At 51.8% G+C, this 23,192-nt stretch overlaps 3 protein-coding genes across 3 annotated transcripts; all 3 read right to left on the reverse strand.

Moving 5' to 3' along the window:
- Positions 1-410: 410 nt before the first annotated feature.
- LOC100901644 (uncharacterized) lies at positions 411-2,947 on the reverse strand. The gene is made up of 4 exons (XM_003745752.2): positions 2,859-2,947; positions 2,407-2,736; positions 1,954-2,263; positions 411-1,698 (listed from the first exon to the last, which is right to left on the reverse strand). Exons 1-4 carry the CDS (start codon positions 2,926-2,928, stop codon positions 1,467-1,469), a joined length of 942 nt encoding a protein of 313 aa, XP_003745800.1. The 5' UTR covers positions 2,929-2,947; the 3' UTR covers positions 411-1,466.
- Positions 2,948-3,471: 524 nt separating this feature from the next.
- On the reverse strand, positions 3,472-6,546 carry LOC100903998 (uncharacterized). Its single transcript, XM_003745848.1, has 4 exons — positions 6,114-6,546; positions 5,755-5,975; positions 3,918-4,054; positions 3,472-3,783 (listed from the first exon to the last, which is right to left on the reverse strand). The coding sequence occupies exons 1-4, from the start codon at positions 6,544-6,546 to the stop codon at positions 3,681-3,683; spliced, it is 894 nt and encodes a 297-aa protein (XP_003745896.1). The 3' UTR covers positions 3,472-3,680.
- Positions 6,547-8,149: 1,603 nt separating this feature from the next.
- LOC114828353 (histidine-rich glycoprotein) lies at positions 8,150-9,508 on the reverse strand. The gene is made up of 4 exons (XM_029112166.1): positions 9,467-9,508; positions 8,473-8,718; positions 8,320-8,400; positions 8,150-8,224 (listed from the first exon to the last, which is right to left on the reverse strand). The coding sequence occupies exons 1-4, from the start codon at positions 9,506-9,508 to the stop codon at positions 8,150-8,152; spliced, it is 444 nt and encodes a 147-aa protein (XP_028967999.1).
- Positions 9,509-23,192: the final 13,684 nt, after the last annotated feature.

The raw sequence follows: 23,192 nt of genomic DNA on the forward strand, positions 1-23,192 counted from the left end.
TTACCCCAGTTCCTTATCTTTCCCGATTCATTATTAGAGGTTGCTTCTCTCACTATCGCTCAGAACAATCATCTCATCCTCGACCTCGTCACCGAGTCCCCGTGACTTATATTCTCATCTCGAGAGGGAGTTTGATCGGCCGCGAGATGCCGCCTGTGAAATCTTCGAGTGCCACATCCATCGGCTTGGGCGACTGAAACACTCCGGAGTTTCGCACGTCGGCCCAGGACTTCTTCTCAGCTACTTGATAAATATTGGAGATATCCTCGAGGCACGTATCGGATCCGCTGAAATTTCGCTATACGTGTCCGGAACGGGAAGCTCCACGCGGACTGTAACTTTATCCGAATTACATTGTTATCCTCATCATTATAAGCATGAGTCCGGAGCTGGTCTCTCGACTAAGCCAATTTAACTTAATATTATGTTTATTGAGTCAAGATCGAAACGGTCGAGAGGGACTTGAATGAAGTCACACCTGAACCAGAATAATATCTCGCCATGATGGGTGAGCGATCGGACGATTGACTTATACCGAGGCACTTATTGGATTCCGCTGAATAGTGGACGACATAGGATGTTGTTGATCGCTATTTATTGTAAATGCTCATGTCCGGATAATGTTATAACACTTTGTACACGTGAAGGAGAGAAGACAGTAAAGATCAGTATGGAGTAAATGTCGAAAAATATATCTCCTGGGAGAAATCATTATTCCAATGGGTCGAGGCCGTGAAACTATCTGGAAAATTATCCCCAAAACTAGCGATGATCAAAGCGAGTGAGGGTTCCCACTGGTTCCGGCAACTCTTACGATCGAGCGCAACCGTCTCGATGCGTTTCCGCAATACACTAAGGATCAGACGAGAGGGAGACTCGAATAATCCTCTCAGAGTATAGGAACATCGAGACGATCCCCTCGGGAAACGATAAGAATGGTGACATCGAACTCTTTGATGCTACAGACTCATCCGTATCGGCAAACGCGGATTAACTTTGACGTCACAGGTGCTGGGGGACTTATTATCTTCGTAGTCGGTGAGGCGGTTGATGAATAATTGACGAGAATCACTCGGCCGATCTCGCGTAAAGTACCTCCCCATCCAACGAAGGTGGAAACACACTCGGACATCGTCAGATGCCTATCGATGGCTTTCCATATCTTCTCTCTGACGATCCACTCTAGAATCTAGACCCAGGTCTGAGAAAACGTGAGACTCAGCGAGAATAAATTGCTTTCATCCGCGAGTCGCGGAAAACTTCGGCCCGAGCCGCTCCCGCAACCGGAATTCCTCGAACAAAATCCTTATCCTCAGTCCCCTTTGCCTCGCGTCCGGTTTATTCAACGATGTAGATTAGATGCGATCTAGGCTTGCGAAGCTTTTCATTTGAGGAGATGATTGCGTGCCCGAACGGGACTATTCACTTGATTCGCTTATCTGCTATCAGCCGAATGATTCAGTGTTTCAGTGAGCGAAATTCTCGAGGATCTTCATCACGCGGTCGCGGTTTGCTCGGGAGAACTTCCCTATTTTAGAATTGCACCCCGGTCCGAACCCGAAAAGTGAGCTGGTCGGAAGACATGAGGGACACCCCTGCGCGTCGACAGGATACGTGAGTCTTGAGGCTTCGGAATCGTTCGGGGCTTCACAGCATCGGCGGGGCATTTCCGGACACTTGTCGAAGTTGCAGAAATTCCTAAAAAGGATTTGTCCCTTTCATTCCGACGCCATTCATCTCAGGGCTCCTCCAAAATTCCATCGTCGACGTCGCTCGGCGAAGAAATCAATTCGGCGGAGAATCAAGCGATCGTCCCCAGGGAGACACCGCCGAACACAGTCTCTTCAACAAAGAGCCCACTGGCTGGATGACGGGACTTCATTCCTCTGATTAGAAGCTCCCAAAAGCTCGTGACCGAGCAATATTCTGATACTCAAGGACACAGATACTCACAGGAAATAGTCGTTGTGTCCCCAAAAATCCCGGCGGTTCAGATCACTGTTCGTGCGAACTACACGACCCATCTCGCACAGCTTCTCCCTGAGGGTGCGAATCGATGATTCCGACTCGAGACACGGCACACAGTCACATGGATTCGCCGTTCGCGCTACGGCATACGAGAGACACTTCTTGGAAACTTTCGCTTGAATCATAGCATCATCGTAATGCTTGTACAACTGTTTCCATTCCTTGTCCGAAGATGATGAGACGGAATATCGATCGGCGATCTGACAGGATGCGTGCGCTCCAGACCTCGTCCTCGCTAGAACAGATCGACTATCTTGAAGAATTGTTCTTCCCCGCTTAGGAAACCGGAGAGCTCGATGAAATTCCGGTAAATGGTGGAAAACGATGTCTGGGAATGTTTACCACTATTGGATAAGATCTTAGCATTCAATAGCTTACCGTCGACGGTCGGCATGCATTTAGGACAACCGTTTTCGACCAGGACACCGACTCTTGGGTCACAGCACTCCGTCGGTCTCGTGCAGCCTTGAACCTTGCAAGCATTGTCCCAATCGTTTTTCGGATCAGACTCGGACCTTCTTCTGATGGGGAGCGGGTCCTGCGTTGCACGAAACTCACAAACTTTTTCGAAAAAATTGGGTCTCGTGCTCGCGCAAGCTGAGCAATCACATTCTGGTACTTGATTGTGTTCCATAAACGGGACACATTCGAATGTGAGATTGGTCCTCGCGAACGATTCGAGGTTCTTCACGTAATTTTCTTCGAAATCTGTCCGGAGAGAAAAAAGACGATCACAGCGCTTTCCTATGGATATCTTCTGTGTCTCCGAGTCGATCGCTCACAAGCTGGACCCTGATCGATTGACATCAAATGGAAATTGATTCCGATACCTGAAGCATTCGCTGCGACCGAGAGGACCAGGATCAGTAAGAGACAAACGTCCGAGCTGCGCTTGGCCATCGTCTCAACTCGATACTCGAATGATGTATGAGCGGAGCCGTCGGCGAACTTTATCTTTTCACAGCCAAAGCCCATGAGAAACATAGTCCCGACAACACGGGCCATACTCCAACGGGAGAACTGGATCTTTGAAGCGTCGCCATCATACTTTTAGTAGGTTGTGTCCGTTTCAAAATTGACCAAGGACATAACCAACGGCCGTATATTTAGACGGTGTTTGAGATTTCACCGCGGCTGTTTCGCCGAATGCGATGAAACTGATTGACTTAATGCCTGTTGATTGACATCACGGTGACGACGGCGCGGCGCGTCGTCATTCCATGGAATGACGGGACGCTCCGAGTAAAAAGGGAAAGGCGAGTTTTGAGCACGGACAGCGAGAAGAAGGGGTCAATCTCTTGAAGCGCGCTAGGAAGAAGCATCGTTCCAAAACTTGATTACAATGCTTCTCCCTCAGCCTTTCTCGACTTCTTTCCGTCAGAATGACTCTCCTTTACGAAGCTGCATTTTTTCGAACTTCCCAAATTCATTCCGAAGAAATGCTGGATGAGTATATGACTTTATTTTGCAACCCTTGTTTACTCTGCACACATTTCATTCTGCAAACACGCAAGACAAACTCGTCATGGATGGAATATATGATGATTCTCCCATGCCTTGGAATGGTCGGAGTTTCCCCAACTTCGTGTCGATGACGCAGTCTCCACCATTCCGTTGAGCGGTGACTTCGAAAATACATGTATTTCCACAATCTATAAATCGTTCACGTCGGCTATGGGGGGAGGCGTGCGAGTTCTTGTAGTGTGCTGATGTCCGGGGAGCTGCTTGGTCAGTTCTCCGCCGCATTCGCAAGTCCTAGAGCATGATGTAGCATTATTCCATATGTGATGGGCGCTTGATTATAGCACTTCAATACACGTTTTTCCACGCGAACCGAGGAAGAAGAAAGGAAAGAGCAGAAGGCGTTTCCCCGAAGACCAATGACTCACCCGAGCGACGTGATTTCATTGAAGAATAAGATGATCATCATCGCATCCACAAGACATCGGATGTTGGACAAGACGTAGGACAAGTTGTCAACTACGATATAAACCTGACGATAGTCCCAGAATACGATCGTGGGCAGCTGGAACGTAAACTACATGTATCGAGGATCCAAACTCATCGCAAAGGGGAACCTGTCGAAGAAAGGTCAACCCGGGATCGAGTCTCGAGTCGAGCGGCCCTTATTTCGTACGCAACAGCCCCCGGGAGCATTACTCGCGAGCTTCTTCGGCGTGGTGAATATCCCCTGGGGCAGGGAGCCTGAGAAGCGAGATACGTATCCTCCGGGAAGTCCCGCGACATATACGTGAAAGAATCCGTCCTGGCAACTTGATCCTTTTTACCGTCTTTGTCGAGCCCTAAACTACTGAAGCTAAGGAACTTTCCGACGACAAAAGCAGAGCCGCCCTTCGAGCAACCATCCGAGCCACGTATTCCAGGAGGTCCCGCTGCTTTCGAGGGCCTCAGGGAGACCTTGATCTATTCTCTGAAGGACGCAATAGCTACACTTTCCGCCTGCACGAGACGATCCCCCACTTATTTTGATTCGAAAACGCTCCGTGAACGACGAGAAGCCTGCAATGTGGTCTACGAGAGATAGTCCCAATGGAGGCTCCGGAGCTTCCTTCGAGACATTGTGATGACTCTGAGCTCCTCACGAGGAATCAGAGTCGGCAGTTCGAAGCATGGCTATAGGCTCCCAGAGAAGACGACTCCTCCGATCCGCCTGATCCCGGAGCCTCGGAATTATGATTTTTCCCGGGCTCTATAATAACCGAATTGATTGGCTTGGGCATCACTGGGAACAGATTGCTTCCGTTGACTGATCCCCAGATGCGCCCGGCGGGGATTCGGTTTGGGACTTGCTAATTTTTCCGGCAGCTGGGATCGAACTTTGCTAGCGGGAGCCCCGGCGAGAGGCCGCGCGAAAAACATCAGCAAGACCCCCGTCAGGGACCTCAAGGCGAAAACTCGCTGAAAAAGTAGCCTCCGACTTGCACGCGAGATTCTGTGGAGGTAAGCAAGGCTGTCCCAGCGGGGCGCTAGGCGGGTCCAATGAGGGACCGTGTCGTCTGAATTGATTTAGTCAACATCAAGGTGGATAAGCACATAGTATAAGATAATCGGCTACGAATGCACAGAGGCTGAGTAGCTGCCTTAAGGCTCGATGGATAGGTGACTGTCTCTAGAACGTTTCGTTTAGCGAGGAGGAGAGACGCAGCCTCATGACAAGTAGGTAGGTACTGATTTCCGCGAGGGCTCTGCTCCCGGCGACGGCATTCTGAGCCCCGAGAATTCGCGATCTTAAGGAAGAGATCCTCGGGAAGGGGGAACTTGGTTCAATATGAGGCCGACACGAGAAGAGAGGTAGCTCGCTTGCGAATGATGAATTTTACGACTCCGAAAAAGAGAAGGTAAATGGCTTGGAATAGTTTTTCGTTGTCCAGAGCATTCTAACACTCCGGAAGAAGCAAACAAAAAATAAACCAAGCCAGAGTCAGGATGACTCCCCACGTGAAATGACTCCCCACTGACCCCACTGGGAGTTCTTCTCGCTTTCTCCGCATCCGAGCGCGAAAACGATTTCAACGACTCGCACGACCGATCTCATTTCAGGAGTGACATGCTGAGCGGCCGTGATGGACGGCCTCGAATGCGAACTCAGAACTACTGAGGACAAGAACAGGATTCGGGAGCGCTTGTAGAATGGCTTCAGCCACTCAGCCATCCATCTCTGTTTTTTTGGTCGGGCTGAGTACGAGACACTGCGTGAATACTGACCTGTTTCACAATCCAGCACACGGTAAAATTGATTACCAGAATCACTGTCAGATCTTTTGACCACTCGTCATGAATATGGAGATTCGTCTCGAGGTTGTGAGACGTCTTCACGAGGAGGAGGAACGTCCATGCTAGAGGTATCAATAGATTCATCGATGCGAGGGAAATCTTGTAGACTATCGAGTACAGTTCATCCATCGTATGGGCATTGCAGACGTTTTCTGGAAATATAGGATCCCGAATTCAGACCGCAAGTCATCATGATGCTCCCGTTGAACATGGCTCATAGCATCGATTCCGGGCAGTACTTCTTCGCGAGGAAGCCTTCTAAGGGTAGCATCGTGCAACAATTCACTCACTGTAGAAGGGAATCGTCAGAGAGTTGATGATGAAGCTCAAGAACCACAGAACTAGGAGCACGATTCCCGCCTTCCCACGGATGCTCCTCCGCTTCGAGCCACGTCGCCACGTGCTCCGGAAGAATATTTCCAATGTGATGAGCAATAATGAGTATCCAGCGATTGTCCAAGAAGCTTCCTCGACCGACACGGACACACTACACCACCAGTTGTATTCCCGCATTGCATTGATGCCGACGGCCTCAACGATCGAAATCATCGCCTGAATCAAATCCGCGCAAAGAAGGCTCATGAAGAGCTTGACGAGCGTGCGTTTTCTGTAGGGCCAGAGAAACACTACTAGGCTGAGGTTGAATATTGTGACCATGGCCCACACCACATAGATCACAAATCCCGGTATATCCACCGGACCGTGAAACGTGTCGAAACGCATCGTGTCGCTCGCCAAGGGACCATCGAATGCGAGCCTCGTCAAAGCGTACCCAATTTATAAACTCGGCTTTGTACATTCAATGAGAGTGACACAATTGGAGTCGTTCGCCGGGTGAATCAGACCTTCTACCACCGATTGGAAGCGCTCGGAGCCGAACAAAGTGAGCCAATGTCGTTCCTTCTTCCTTACTCATTCTTAGCGGAACGCGACGCCCTATGACTCGCACATCTTCCTCTCCGAACGCCAGTGGTTCAAGGTGGAGTAGCCCTCGACGAACATCGATCTCACAACGGAATTCCCTACGGAAGTTGGTCCCGCGCCCCTGCTTCCCGGCCGCTGGCGATTCTTCCTGATTTAAGGTCCACTCTCCGATCCTGGGAGACATGGGAACGCACCAAGGCAGAGCTCACTCTGGAGAGTGCCAGAGGGATGCGTCGCGCGAGAGATCCCCAGCGGTATCAATCTCATCTCGTCTTGGATTCATCGGATTCATCGGATTCATAGCATGAATAACAGCTCGTCGGTGAAACTCGTCGAAGCTCCAGATAACAGGATGGGAGGATCTGATTCGATGCTCATTTCTTAAGGGATATTTACGTATCGACGCAATTTTCCGCATCTAGGAATTTTCTGGATTCACGGAGTAGTCAGATAAGTGTCCTGGTCATTCTGGGGACGGATGCAGGAGGATACTTTCACAACTGACCCCACTTTGCCCGGAACGCTCCGCTCAATCTCTGCTGGATTTTCCACGTCTCGAGGACCTTCGTCAATAGGATTCTTATAGACTAGAGCGGGAAATCCCTTCTAGATTCCGAAAGGGGGCGAATTCGAGTCGAGCCTCAGAGATCTCACACACCACACCAGCTATGATCGTCTCTCCCAAATCGCTTTTACCGGGCACGCCCCGCCGATATCCGGTGCGGTCTCATGAAAGAAAAATATGTCCGAGGTTACATCTGACCGCAATCGACCCCGGAAGCAATCTCGATTTGGTCAGGATTTTGGAGAAGCGTGCCGCTCTCCGCCACGAGGACCGTAATCGATCTGGGTCCCGAGCCTGGGTATCCGCAGTCGGATTTCCGCCTCCTGCGGGCAAGACGCCAAAGGCCGCAAGTGTTTCATGCAATACCATCGCTCCGCAGAGAGCGCGGAGCTCCTTCTGGCACTCCCTCGAAGATTTTGATCCCCTCTAGAGAAATAAATAGTTTTCGATGATTTGAGGGCGAAGTTGCTCGGGAGGAACTTGAGGAGGTCCCCGAGGACTGGACTCCGGGATTCGGAAGACCCTGACACTTGTCCCGGACTGTAGTTTTCGAGCCATGAGGCTCGTTTCAGAGATTCGGACCAAGGGGCCGAGCGGGTTCCGTTGAAGGGAACAAAAAAAACAGGGGACACAATTTATTCGGCTGGCCAAGTTGTTCAACAAGTCTAAAAATGAAACGAATCTGGGCAAGTCTCCAAATCGATGTCGATGGCTGTCGGGTTCACTGCGTATCGAGGCATCCCATCAGAAAATCGGTACCTCCGACTCCCGAAAGGCGGCCTCGACGCTTGTTTAAGGGATTTTCTTTTTTGAATAGACCGCTCGGAGAATCGTATCTCAATGAAGGTGATGATGATGATCAGAATCTACGTGAGTGGCACCAACGTGGTAGTGAGCCGGAGTGACCTCTTGCTGTGGAAAGGAGGTGAGAGGTCCGGATGAATGAATCGGCGCAAATGTAGAAAAGCTCACAATGAGAAAATTCCATCGCACGCGCGAAAACCTACCTTGTAGATCTTCTTCTCTACGATGGTCCGTTCATCGGCGTGATGATGTTGGTGGTCAACCTGCCGGTAATTGGTGGGGACCTGCTCCAGGGAAGATCACAGATTGAGAACGATATCGTATGAATGAAAGCGAATTGAATGAACGGAGCTCACCTCGTATGTTCGGCTGTAAGTTGGAACTCTCTCTACGTGGGTGTGAAGTCGTTGATGTACTACGGGATCGCTGACGTAACGAACGTATTTCGGAGAACGGTAAATGTACTCGTCGTAGCCATGGTAATGGTATTTGCCGGAGTGCCAATGGGGAATGCCTTGGTGATCGAAGTGGTAATATCCGCCTTCACGGTAAGGGTTGTGAGTATGGTCCACAGAGCTGAGAGCCACCGCCTGCAAAAGAGCCTAAAATCCGGATCCGAGACGCGGGACGGTCAAGAGGGCACGGCCCTCGAAATTCAATCTCGACTCGAAACTTTCGGATATTTGGACTCCTCGTATTCCGAAGCTATATTCGAATGCATCGGCGCTAAGGATACCGATCAGGGCTCTCGAGCAACGACCGGGGAGGAAGACGGAGAGATGACGAAAAACCAAAGTCATCGTATCCGAAGACGGCCTGTGACTCGAGAAGTCAGCGGAACGAAGCACTTGTTCTGCGGTCTGTACGCGCCCCTAATTCTTCTTTTTTTCCCGCGTACCAAAGACTACTTTCCTGTGCCTTTTTTCAGAATCAAGCGGGAGAGCGCAGACTCTGGAATCTACGGAATAAGAGCTCGCGCGGCCCCGGGAATGTTTCCCTCTCGCCTGTCTTTCATATCTATTTGCCTCTCTTCGAGCGACGTGAGAATATGAATCCGGTTTCCTATATCGGATGGCTTGGTGGGGCCTTGTCAAGCGCTCGAGATTTATGGGAAGTCGATGCAGGAGACTCCCAGCGACGATGGCGACGGCATGGGGCCGAGAAAACAGCTCGGTGTACGTAGAGACCCCGTCGATCGAGAGAGGTAAGTGAAGGGATGGCGAAAAGATACAACGAGGAAAGACGAAGAGCCCTGGCTGCGGATTTTGTGCGGCGAGCATTTTTCACTGAGAGGACTGTCGACCGTCAGCAGCTGACTGAGTACGACGAGGTCTGATCGAACAAACTCACCACGACAGCGGCGATCACGACACACGGGAAGAAGCTCATCATCTTGCCTGAGAACTTAAGGGACAAATCTGATTCGACGAACGGCCTTCGTTTCCTATATAACGTTGTTCTCCTGTTTGGTTTCGGATGTCCTCATCCAGGGTCCCTCGCACGGGAGGGGTACACCTTCCACCTCTCTCGCCGGCCGGACTCTCCGGCCTGCTCGTTGCCTGACTAAGTGACGGACGGAATGCCGCGCCTACGTCAGTCAAGGCCGTTTGCCGGACATACATACGGGCGCCGTCGACCGCAAGCAATCGAAAAGACATCCAGAAAATATCTTTTGAGACCCATCGGTTCAATCGCTTGATCGCGGGGCGGCCTCACATTTTGTTTTCTCGCGCTTCTCCCGACAGAAGACCGCCGGCAGCATCGAGAGGGAAGAAAGAGAAAATTCGACTTTCCAATCTGCACCACCAATATTTTTGGTTGGGCATTTTGCCAGAGCGACCCGCCAAACCGAAATGAAGTTCAGAATTGTACTGTCGTCGACGTTATTATATTCCTTTTGTGTCAGGGGTTGATTGGCACCTGCGCTTGGCTTCGACCGATGTTCTCTCGTCGTCCCGTGCGCGGCCTTTATTCGCATGCGACGCCGACTACGACCTGAGATGCACCCCGGATTGTGGTGCCGGAAAGCTCATTGTTGTTGTTCGAGTAAAGTCCGTACTCCGCGATGACCTGCTCGGCCAATGAACGACGCGCGGACATGGAAATCGGTGGTGCGGAGTGAAGTGCTCGTACTGGATAAATTATCGATGGCCGCTACGCTGCCAAGAGCGCTGGGAAAATTTCGACTATCGCCGACGACGTTCCGATGAAAGCCACCAAAGACAGAGACGCGCGGACAGACTGTTGGACGAAGTGAAAGAGAAACTCTCGAAGCAGGCGCGCGTTTTTGTTGACGGTCGCTTTTCAAGAGATCACTGAACGAAAGAACGTCGACGTCACCCTTTTCGCCAAAAACTGCACGCAACGACGCATTCGACGAGATGCAGCCACGTCAAATGGAAAGGACAAGCCCAAACATCAAACTTCCATCGGGACTTGTGTTAATCGACGCGTTGCTCGAGAGTTTATCATCAGAAGGTCTTCCTTGTTTATCGATCAGAAAAATTCAGTAAGCCCCCTGTCTATATTTATACGCAGTCCCATTCCCACACTCGCTCTGAATACTAATGGACTGCTCACCTATGAGGAAGATCTTCCTGGGGAAATTCCGCAATCCCGGTACGAGGACCTCTGATTGGTGCTCGTCCAAGCTCGAAGTTTCCGTCCGGTAGGTATCCCGCATCGCGTGAGACGTTGATAATGATTGAACGAGACAGGTCAGGATGTCGTCCAGTGGTTAGGTGACGGGGCGGCTCATCATTTGACGAGCGAATAGAATATCCTGCTGGTGATGAAGTCGTAAAATCCGAGAGGGACGTCGCACCCTTGATGGAGCGTGCTCGGGGCGGGCGCGATCATGCGATTTTCCCCCGGCGGCTAGGTGTCGGGAAGAACTCGAGTCCGAGAGGGGAACTAAAGGGGGATCTCGAAGGCGCACCGCCGGAGAGCTCAGACTTGAGCACTGCGACAAAAAATTACTCTGAGGATTTGGCGCGTGGAGGTCATTGCGCCCTTGACTCACGATGCTGAATTTTCGCGTGCACGACGCTGAACTCTTCGTGTTCCGGATGCCGAATGCAATGGAACCCGTCTCTGTCCCAACAGCTAGCAAAAGGTGATGCGCAAATCGTATACAGTCCCTGTATGTAGTCGGTCATACCTATCGTGCAGAGTTCTATCGTGTCGGGCTGATATGTACAGCTTTCTGATAAGTGATCCCAGCCGAATGCGACATGAGGGGAGGGGAGTTGGGGTGAAACCCGAATCGTCCGTGCGGAGAACAGCCTCTCCTTCGGCTCGGGATTCCGGTTCGAACAGACTGCGATTTTCCGGCCCGAATTATTGAAGTTTGCCGAGTCGATGATGTCGATCCCTCGGATGTTGAACAAAGAGTCCATTCTGAGAAGTCCGCGTCGGTGATAGTCGGAACTGATAGAACGAAGCTGTTCTTTTCTCCTGAGCGCGACGGCGTATTGAGCGAGAAAATCGCGTACGGCCAGCTGAGGAATAGCAATAAGTACGAGTTGGTGAGCGAACTCCGAGCATCCTAACGACGAGGAGCGAATCGGAGAAGGGGAGAGTTTGACTCAATTACGTTCCCTCAGCCAGTTTCCTTCGGTAGTAAATCGAGCCACGTCAACAGAAACGAGGTCAAAACAGAGTTCGCAGAAAGAAGAAAGGTTTCGAGAAGCTGTCACGCATTTATAGCAACGCACTATAAGCGAGAGGAGGAACAGAAGAACAGCGACGGCTGCGCTGAGCGCAATCGACCCGCCGAGAAGCTGAATTGAATACATAGTCAATTAGGGACTCCAGAAACGAATGGTCCTGAATCCCAGCCCACATAGGCCGAGGCCCGGCGACTAGTCAGGCGACGGAAGCCGTGGCGCCTTCCGAGATCGTCGAGCGACCAGCCGTCCGTTCGAAAAAGGGCAAGAGTTCTCAAAGATTCTGTCGTCGCGATATCATATCATTCGTACGGTATTCGCTCTATTGGAAGGGCAATCCAAGTGTAGCCTTCGGGATCCTCTAAAATATTTCCCCTCATGAGCTAGCTGGGTCATTTCGAATCGATCCTAAAGCTCTCTCTTGCGCCTTCGGGATGGAATTCCAATGGAATCGTGCGCCCATGGGGGAAATATTTTCAAGGCTCAATCCTGAAGTTGATCGGTGAACTCCTATTAGGAGAAATACTGTATGTACATCAATACTGAACAGTGTGATAAACGCTCGTCGGGGATTCAGGGAATCGGCCTGCATCTCGTGACAGGGCTTCGCCGGAAATCGCGGCTCTCGACTGCGCTCCGCCGTCGACCGCCTATTTTGTCGAGGCCTACTCTAAGGCGGGTTCGTATCCGCAGATTCGAAATGACGAGCGATTCCTCTGTGTTAGATACGACATTCGAGGAGAACACCGAAGAGCCAGTGATGGACGGCGCTTTCCTGAAAGACGCGCTCGCAAACGGTCTCACTATCATCTACGTTCTCCTCTCCAGCGGTATCGATTCGAGAGAGAGAGGAGAGTCAAGGAGAGCGGAGATCATCATCGGAAGCCTATCTGAAGCTCTCCTGGCGTCGACTGGTGGGGCGATTCGTCATATTTCATGACGACCTATGTTTCTTCCTCTCCGGGGTATACCGTCACGGAAGGCAATCACATTAGAGGAGCGAATGTATAAAATCTACGATCAGCTTCTAAACGGGAAATCGCATGCCTATACCGATACGGATGGTGTCGAGCGGCGAGGCGGCGAGGCCTCGCTGTTCAAAGGCGAGAAGGCCTCTGATATCCCGCCCAATAACATCGACGTGCGCTCGGATTGACTAGGAATTTCCTGCGAGGGCCAATTTCCTACAGGGGAAGTCTCGTTTGGTCTACGTCTAATTGACAGCCGTAGTAGCTTTGACTTTCACCCGGAATTCGTCTCATCTCACCGGCTCGCAGTCGGAAGGAGTTTCGACAATCTGGGAAAACTTTGCGCTCCATGGACCGAACTGGAAATGAATCATTCGGAGAAATGCGCCTCGTGGTGTTATTGGGTACTCTCGATTCTAAGGATCCCCTAGGTAAACGGAGCGGGCGTGGCCGCAAGACAGCAGCCTCGATCATATCTGCAATGAGCAGAGCAGCGGAGATCATGCTATATGCGAAAATCTCCTGCCGCAAATCAATAGACGCCCGGACTCAGATTCATTCCTCCGACGGTTTTCGGTCGGAAACGGGGCTTACTTAAATCCAGTAACTTGGCAAAACTTTCTCTAAAGTCTATCAGCAGATGATAGCTTGGTTCCATTTCGAGAGAGTTGATCTTGAGAGGGACCTTTATTTACTCGAGAGCCTTGGCTGGCGACCGCCGCGGAAAGGCGGCTGTTGAGGACTTCTATTAGGAGATTTATGGTCAGAGTTCTACCAGCCAGAACGAAACGATCGCTAACTTCATGATTTCTATAGCTCGATCTATTCGGGAAGGCGGAAGGGGCAAATCGAGCGATGCGGAATCCTAGAGCACGGGGGTTGTAGTTTTTGCAATCGAGGAGCTCGATCGCGCTTGGTGGTGTTCCCGTCATATTCGCAATGCGAGACTCCGTCTCGTTTGGGACTCGCGGTGCAGCTACCGTAGGATCTTAGAAGTCTTCATCGAACTTTTGGGAAGTTTCTCTGTTCGTACAGACAACCTTCCCTCGCGAATTCTGAGCACGTGCAGCGTCGCTCAACGATGGCGGTCTCCAAGTCGCGGGGAACATCGAACAAATCGTGCCGTCACGCCAGGCGCCACCGTTTTTTCCTTTCACAGACTTTGCTTGTTCCGGCCGCTGAGTCTCCCGGTACTCAATTCAAAAGTCGATAAGCTTACGAGAATCGATGACATTTCACGGAAGCACAAGACTCTAAGTCGACTCCTAAATAAGATTATCCGCGAGACGCTTCACAAGTCTGGCCTCTGGCACACTAAATGTGAGGAGCGTTGAAGTCCGCAACCGAAATCCGCTGGGCTATGACCAAAGGAATCCAGCTCGGGGTCCAGCCGAAGGTGGAAGAGACGCTAAAGGGAGGTGACAGTGTCCGTAGGGGAGATGATAGTTTGTAGGTACCGAATCGGGTTCTAGATCGGCTTTGGTCCTATCGAGCTTCTGGAGGGACCATTTTGTCATCAGTCTCCGGAGATATCTGACCGTTGCGCAAGCTCCAGAACGGGGTTTCAGTGAGGACGCTGTATTCCTTGCGGCCCCATCCCGGCGACATTTTCACTGTTCGCCCGTTGAGCCCGTTCGCATCAATACTCTCCGACTAGGAACAAGCATGCTTCACCCACAGCGCTCTCGACACGTATCTATTCCAGGTGGCTTCCCTTGTTCAGATCCACAAACCGCTTCATTCGGGGATCACGACTGAAGGTGCCTCCCGAGCATGCTGGTCCTCCTGATCAGTCGAGGCCCTCGAGTCGAGAGCCTTTACAGGCTTCTCCATGCGAGGACGAAACCGCATGTCTGACTGACGATTGCGAAATACTGCAAGAAGGAGAACCGCAGTCATCGCAGGGTTTAAATCGTTAGGGCTAGCTCTGCGAGCAGCCTGGAGGCGAACGACTTTTTTAGTTTAGAGGTAAGCGCGTCGTGTATTCAAGGGGCTGAACATGCATCCCACGCTCGTGCCATGGGTGGCTCGCGCCTCTTCTCAGGGTTTCTGCTGGGATCTTCCGCTGCAAAGCTCCGTATTCCAGGTGCCGGAAGTGATACTTAAGACTCTACTCCGAGACAGTCGACAGGATTCTGTTAGCTCGAGTCTGCGTCATTGTCCTGTGAAGCGTCTCGCGACGGACCGGCGGAAAATTAGATGAATAGCTCTGGGCCTTCATTTCGAAGGACACCCATCTCGTCCTTGTGTCCCGCGCGAGGCATCATCGGGTTTCTAATCGAGCCTCTTCACCTCTACCGAGGAGGGGCACAAAAGCCCCCGGAACCGTTTTCGGCCGCTCGGGACGCTCGAATCTCGCGCTGATGTCGAGGGAAGTCTCGGTTCCCGGACAAAATCCAGAGCCTCCAGTTCGGACGCTTTTCGAAGGAATCAGCGGATACTGGCAACGTGCGATTCTCGAGTTCCGAGAAGCGTCGCCCATCACGTTTCCGTGACTTCCAGGAAACTCCAGGGCACCCCAGATGGGTCGAGGCTGATCCGTCCATAGAAGGATATTCATGAATCGAAGGTTTAGTGGGTCGGAACTCTAGACATTCGTGAATGGGTTTGACTGAAACTGATTCCTCAAGATCCCACACTCCACGGCTCCTAGGTCGAGGCTGCTTACCAAGTCCCCGGGCGCACGCCATTGTAGGACCATCCCGACTAGTGCCCTTGGCGTGACCGCTCCTTGAGGAATTTGTATTTATTGCTCGGTACCGAGTCAGGCAGACTCGATGGGGTGAACGAGGTACTTGGCAGGACGACATTGTAATCTGGCATAATCGCACTGCATGCGCCCCTCACCATTCGAGGGAAGTGAATGTGTCCGGTGGAGGTGGGAATTCAGCCGTCAGGACAACTTCGGATCCAATTTCCTGAGCACCGAAATCGGCCTCCGATTCCTTGACGGGAGGACTACGCAAGCGAGTGCAACCAAGGACTCCCGGATCTCGTCGACACCCCACTGACCGACCGAATATCCTCATTTCGAGTGATGGGCGAAACAAAGGTTCAAACGGTTCCTCGAGACCGGATCGCTGCGAGGTAGAGAGAGGAAAATTTTTAATATATACCCTCGACAGTGCGTGAAGGGCACTAAAACATCCGATTCGACTGATTCGGAACAATAAATTCTGTCTGGGGAACAATGTTTTCGTTCTTGAATTTCATCAGTCGATCGCGCTTCTCCTTTCCCCTGTCGAGATGAGTGCGGTGCCTTAAGAGGGCGAACCGATGGCGTCGCATTCCGAACAGAATTCTCTCCCTGTCCCGAGAAGGACAGGGAGAGAATTTCTACGATCGCGGAATGAGACGCGAGAGAGGGAAGCTATGCGTCACGTACATACGAGATGTTCCGCTCGGTGATTCAGAGTGGATGGGAGCTATGCTCCTTATCGGTGTTTTCAACGTCGACGCCGTGCCGTCTACTTCGCCTTTTCATTGACTTCACGACGCGCCGTCATCAGTCATCACCCGTTAGACTCCAGGGAATTTATTCAAATTGCGAATTCCGACAAATCAGCCGCACGCTTCGGTCGGGCGTCAGCGTGGTGGATTCGAGGATGTTCGAACAAAGGCCTAAATTTCAATGACAATCACGGTGACCGAGAATGTGGGAAGAAGACAAGGGCGTATGTCGAGCTTTGATTGTCCGGCTGATAATACGGGTGCGAACGATATTAACGCTCTCTTCTTACCTCTGACGGGAAGCGCGGGTCGTGAAAATTATGCATCGTTCGAGCTGGCAAAGTCACGGGCGAAATAAAGGAAAATTCAGCTGCCCCTGCGATTGCGCTCATCCAGGCTCGGCCAGGGCGAGCGCACCTGTTGCAGGGCAATTGAGGATTTTGTCGAGAAAATTTCGATTCGTGATGTTTTCTTTCGATCGAAGCTCTGAAACGCGGCTTCCGCTTCCGTTCCAGGCATCGGGGCAGAAAGTTGAGGAAATGCGATAGCAGAGCCGAGATCCTCTAAATCAGGGCTCAAAACCGTTCATGGAGAATTTCCCCGTCGCTCCAACAAGCCGGATCCTGCGTTTCTGCTTGATTGTACGGTCTGTTCGTGAGCTCACGCTATACAGAGAGAGTCAGGGATGATTCACGGAAACGTCCAGAGAGGTGAGCTATACCGGGAACCGGCATGTGTTCTACGTGTTGAGCGCCCCTCCTGTTCGGAACGACTGATCAGAGATCAAAGATTTCACTATTTGAGAGAAACTTGCTGCGAATGACAATCGAACCGAGCCCGGGAGTGGATATTTCTCTTTCCATATTCCTGTTTTCCTCTAAGCTCCCCCCTGATCTAATCATCCCCAGCCAGAGTGACGGCGCGCAAAGGGATCCAATCGCCCAATTAGCGGCCTCTAATAAAAGATTCCCGATATTGGCTTTGGTATATCCCGAGGGAATTCCCATTGTCAGGAACGCGGGAGGGGTTCGCGAGAAGCGAACTTTTGACCCACGCTCACAGCAGACGCTCAAGGACAAAGATTGAGCCGCGCCCCCCCGTTCACGACGCGAGAGCAAAATACAGTAGCAGGGTCTGGCTCCCAGACGTAAGCTCCGACTCCTCCCGTGGACCCTCATCTCGTATGAGATCCCGGATCAGGAGGGGAAATTTCTCGTCGGCGTTGATCAGCCCGAGCCTGGAACATCTACTGTCCACTCGACCGGGGTCCATGCCTGCCGTAGAACCAGTCATGCGTTCCGTACACTTCTCAACCACGCTATGCCCCTTCGATCTTCGGTGTGCCCGCCTCCCTTGTTGCCCCAACGGAATTGTCCTCCGCTTGCCTCGCTGATCTTGTAAGGGAAGGGAATGAGACTTGACCTCTTCCGTCTGTGAATAGCGCCGGGCACAATGATAGTTTTTGTCCCATCTTCCATCTCAACTCGTTCATGACATTCCACACCACCGTTCTCGCTAGAGCAGTTCGCTGCAACTCAGCGCGGCCTTTTCCCTCATATTCTCTTCCTCAGGCGACCACCTCTCCCACAACGGACACAGCTCGGAGTTCGAAAAAACGTGGCTCTTCATATCTTGTCTATTCGGGTCGTCCAAAGGATGTCGTCGGAGACGCCTCCCTCGTTTCGACGAGGAATTTGCGAGCGATCCAATCAGGGCGCATGATTCGGATCCTGCTCGGACAATATGATGCAATTTCAGCGAAACGAATTTCCTCCAATGTCATATGTACGAGACTCACGACCAGATATCCTAAGGCTCCGGCGTCGGAGGATATGGCTAAGGGCGTTGCTTGCTCCAAAATAGCCGGGGCACAATCGTCGGCACGATGATCAGTTCGGAGTCACTGAATAAGAATGAGCTCAGCGCCTAGCAGAGCGCGTACGCCTCGACCCAAAAAAGCGTTCTGATCCTGGACCCCAGAGCGTCTCGGAGCAGGGGTAGGAGTCTTGAATAATCGAAAATGATTCTCTCAGCGGGGGCCGCTGAGAGCAAATCATGAGTTCTCAACCTGTAGCGTGCCCAGGGGGGACCCAGGTCGGGACCCAGGTGGGGGGTGAGGGGACCCAGGGGTTATGGACCCCCCAAAATCTTCATCCGTAATGCTAATGTATACGAGCGGGTACCCATATAGGACCCTTGGACCCCCCCGAATCGGCCTAACACCAAAGGAAATTCCTGGGTACGCTCCTGTTCTCAACGGATTCGGAATCGAAGAGCTGATTGGTGATGCTCATTCCATCTTATCAGAATGCGTACCGTTAATGATTTTCCCCAGGGAAGACTCAAAATCTACCATGATAGGATCCTAAGTGGAGTCGGTTCCGTCGCCATGGACCAGATTCTCGTTTTATCGAAGCGCTTTGCTCGCTGGAATTGCGTTTTCAATCGATGATTCTCAGCTGTGGGGTGGACGACATGAGACCGCGTCTGCGCCCCGAGCAAGGCGTTCGAGAACCAGCCAGGGAAACTTTCTCAGGGTAAGTTCCGCTCACCTCACGGACCCGGAGCGATGCCCGAGGCGCTCCGGAATTGTCAGAGGAAATCTGATGCCGACGGACTTGAGTCGGGGAGAGCTGATTCGTTCGCAAACAGAACGAATATCGAGTCAGGAAGGGACGGGTGGGAGTGAGGCTTGAATCCAGGGAACCGCTTTTTCCGAAGCGAGGATCGACGGAATTCTCCAGGGGAATGGCGCCGCGAAAGAACGTCACCGAGGAGAAACCGCCGTTCGGGGGATTTCGCATCTCCGTTGTATCCATTACGTGCACGGACGCTTGGATATGGCAATCGGAGTCTGTCGGCGTTCATGATTCAGGAAAGTTTTGGTTGTGGGAGTTTCGCCCCTGTCGTCACCGGAGCGATCACGGACACTTCCAGTGTTCTCCCGTTATCGGGAGAATTCCATAAAACGATCTCGCTAAGTCCCTCAGTATTAATAGAATATCGCGGCGAAATCCCTCACCCTCCCAGGAACGCATTTCGCTTGTCAGTGATCAAAAGACTCGATCTCGATCCCAGCACCGGAAGGCTTCCCCCCAGAGCGCAACGTATTCCTCAGCAACTCGTCTGTTACGGTGAGCGGGTGGAGTTTTTCCACAGACAGACTGAATGGGTGCAGTGATGGAAGAAGAACATCAGTCAGCCAAGCGATCGGCTACTGAGCGCTCCGGATTCAGCCCTCAGCCCCTCCGTGAACGAGCGACTGAACATACAAACAGGTTCGAGGAGCAACAATGGGATCCCCTACGGAGCATTCTTCCCGCCTTCCGAAGTTCCGTAGCCCTCGGATGAGAGGTCCTCCCTGTTTAAACGAGGTTAAATATTCCGGGAGAGAATCGGGAGCGCGGCAGAATTCAAATGGACCTCGAATCCGATCGGCACAGCTGCGCTCGGCTCCAAAGGTCTCGATCGCATCGTCTTCGAACGTCGAACGGTTCCAGAAGAGGTGCCAGCTGCTTCTGCTCGGGCAACTATTGCTCCCTTTGGTCCTCCACTGAGGAGTTGGCTTTGTCGTCCTCCGTCAAGTAGTCGGCGCCGCTCGGAAAGGCGGTCCGTGTCAGCGCGACTCGGCTCTGCCAGGTCGGGGGCAGATAGGGAGAAACCCAAGAGCGAAGCGAGGGGAAAGAGGGAAAGAGTGACGTAGGCGTTTCTCATGGCGAAAATTATTGTGCACTCTCAAAGGACCACTTGAATCCACCTTCTTCCCTTTTACGTTGTTGCACTAAGGCTCTTTAGTACTCTCTGCTGCACAAAAGCCGGATTTCCGGCTGAAGCCAATCGCAAAATGAAAACTTTCACACCGCTGGCTCAGAGTCGCTGAACCAGAGCTCGATTACTTGCTCTCGGCCTGGCGCTCTGCTCCGGCTCTCGGCATGATCCTGCTCCAAGCGACCACGTGAAGGCCTCACGAGTGGTCTGCCGAACCGTCATCGGCATGCGTACAATCGACTCTGACATGCTAGCAAGCTGGAAACGATGACCCTGCGAGAGTTTCCCGTCTTCCATCGATACCGATACTCCATCGATACTCTTGAGAGGTTTGTCGAGCCCTTAGCGACATGGCAAATCTCGTGAACATCCTGCACCTGGATCTATTCTGAATCAAAGAGCGTCGACGGTCATTAGCCAAGAGTGCCCGAACAACGTGCGCTCCGAACATGTCGAGCTCAAGGATCATGTCGACGCTTTCCCCTCCCCCGAATGGGACCATCGTGATCAATCGAATAAGTCGAGAGTTTCCGGATTCGTGGCTCAAAAGTCTGAATCTCTGATCTATGCGGAGTTGTGGAGGAAATACTAAGCTGGATGGAATCATAGCTGGATGATTCTATCAGGAGGTATTTAAGTTATAGGGCGATCCCGTCATTGGATATGGGTTCGACTTCCCATGCTCCATTGAAGGAGCGGATTTGAAGAGCGGACCCCGTTGTTGAGGATGACGAACTTCTCCGGAGAAATACTGCTGTGCCTCTCCAACAAGAAATTCATCGCTCCCTTGGCTTTCTACGATGAAGACTACGGGTTCCGAGAATTTAGGCCGACGATCCAAATGTTCCATTATGGTAGCTCACAACTTGAGAATTTTGAAGATAGAAACGGAACGCCGCGCTGGAGATCCGTTCTGTGCCTTTGCGCTCCCGTTGAAAATGTCTATGGAAGGATGTATTCGGTGAAACATTGGGAGAGTCCATTCCTGCCCAGATCCCCGTCTTCTCAGCGGTATTAGCGAGGATCCTGATGAAGTGCTATGATCTAAAAACCCGTAGGGCCGGCGAATGGCGACGGATCTCCTAAAACGACAAATGGCCTACCAAGGCAAGGCTCACGGAGTTGGACAGCTACGGACCGCTTTCTATTCAATCTCAGAACCTGGATTTATTCCCCAGCCCGTGACTCTCCATTCCGAGCTCCCAGCTGGATCATCCGAGCAATTTTCGCCCGACGAGCATTGTCATTGAACACATTCCGCTCTCGATCGATCCACCCGCACCTCAATGTCGTGTTCTTAGACGCGGACCATGCTGCCGAATCACCCCGTCTAGCTGATGCATTCTAACACGGTCTTCATGGAGCTGGGCTTAGATCCATCCCGGGAAATAATAAGTTTTGGCAAGAACAAGGCGGAACCCAAACTAGTCGCTACGCACGAGTCCCGAGTCTTGTTGTTCCTGCGGAAAATTGTTTTCCTCTCCGGTAATGAGATCGCTGAGATGTGATGAGGATCACAGAACAGACTCAGCATCGACCATCACTCCCAAAGTGATCATCACGCGGGAGCGAAAAATGATCCATCGAGCCTGTTGCTGATGTGGTGTCTTGGTGTTGAAATCAGCGTAGTTCGTTTTGAATAGTTCCGTAGAAATACATAGGGATGTGGTAATGGGCGGCCGGATGCCGGTTCGGGATGTCCGCGGAGTCCACGAGGATTCCGAAAACAGCACAAGTCGGGGTCGCGCATAATGACTACGCTCCAGCCCTTGAGACATCGGAATTCGTAGAGGATGCGAACTGCTTGCTCAAATAAATTCTCTCAAGTAATGAATCGAGCCGACGATGGGTGTGCTCAGAAGAATTTCCTCTAGGGAATGCGCCCTTGATTGAATTCCCCGGAGTTGTTCGGATGCTTTAAGGCGCTGCAGCCAGGAAAGAATCAAGAATCTCGACCCAGAGCTTCACGGGACGCGTGTTTTCCAGTACGACGAGCAGCTCTTTTTGAACTTCCATATTCGGGGAAGAGAATCGGCAGCCTCGGATATCTTTCTCCGGAACGTTCCTTTGATAAGTCCTCCCGATGAGTGTCGCTTCGGGAAGCCATCTGGATAGATCTATGCATACGTATGTCCACCCGCTATGTCTTGATACTCCGGCTTTCGGGAAAAAACAGACAATCGAATGATCTGATAGAGGGTCAGCGACGAACTCGTCGTCCTTCCGTCTCGAATCGATATAAGAAATTATGTTGCGGATGCGACGGACAGACATGCGATCAGATGCTCATGACAGTGGCTCTCACGAATGCTCATCTCGAGGAAAGCATCAGACCCGAACTTCCATCACGAGTGGACCGCAGTTGTGTCTGTCGCAGGGAACGATGGAATTTTTTCTTGATTTTTGTCGAGAGCTAGCAGCTTTGGAACATCAGAAATCAGATAACTTACTCCGAAGTACGAACCGGACCGGTATCCCATCTGACGCGGTTCCCAGAATCAGCCAAGGCAGATGTATCAAGGAGCTCGGAGCACCCGGAAGTCAGAGAAAATCCTCGCGCGATAATTTTGACCATCAAAGTGTAGAGTCACCAGCCTCTGTGAGGTGTCGGGGCAGTCCCGTTCCGGCCTTGTCCCCTTTCCGCTCCGGGGATAAGAAGCCGCTGGTTTCCCTCGATAGAGCGACTCTCCTCGTAATCGCTCCCACCCCGCGGCATGGAGAGGGGCCGCAGTCATGAGAAACTTGAAGCGTTATCTGGGTATCACAGAGTTGTTTGCGTGAAGAAAGAGATTCCTAACACAGCGAAAACCCGATCGCTGCGTGTGTCGATACGATGCGCGGATTCTCGCGGAGTACGCCCCAACGCTTGAGAAGCCGCGCCTGCTATTCGAATCGAGCAGCGCATGTAATCCACGAGACCCCGAGTCTAATGACGAACCTGTGATCGAGTTCACGAAGAAGATCTCTATTTGGAATTCTAATGTCAATGTCAACTGCTTTCCCTCAGCGGATCTCCCAGCGACGGAAAAACTCTCCTCGACGACGTTCCAGATGTGAGACTCGCTCCTCCACGCAGGGTCGGATCGAGTGACTCTACCTATCTCCTCCCGCGACCGTCTGACCGAGCTGCTCAGTAGTCTCCTAGTGCGATATTTCTTTTCCTCTCACTCCGTTCGTTCCGGGGAGGGGCATGCAACGTAGACTCAAAGACGAACGAGGTCG

The sequence above is a fragment of the Galendromus occidentalis genome, unplaced genomic scaffold (genome assembly GCF_000255335.2).
Source record: "Galendromus occidentalis unplaced genomic scaffold, Mocc_1.1 scf7180000077485, whole genome shotgun sequence".
In the NCBI taxonomy this organism is placed as follows: domain Eukaryota; kingdom Metazoa; phylum Arthropoda; class Arachnida; order Mesostigmata; family Phytoseiidae; genus Galendromus; species Galendromus occidentalis.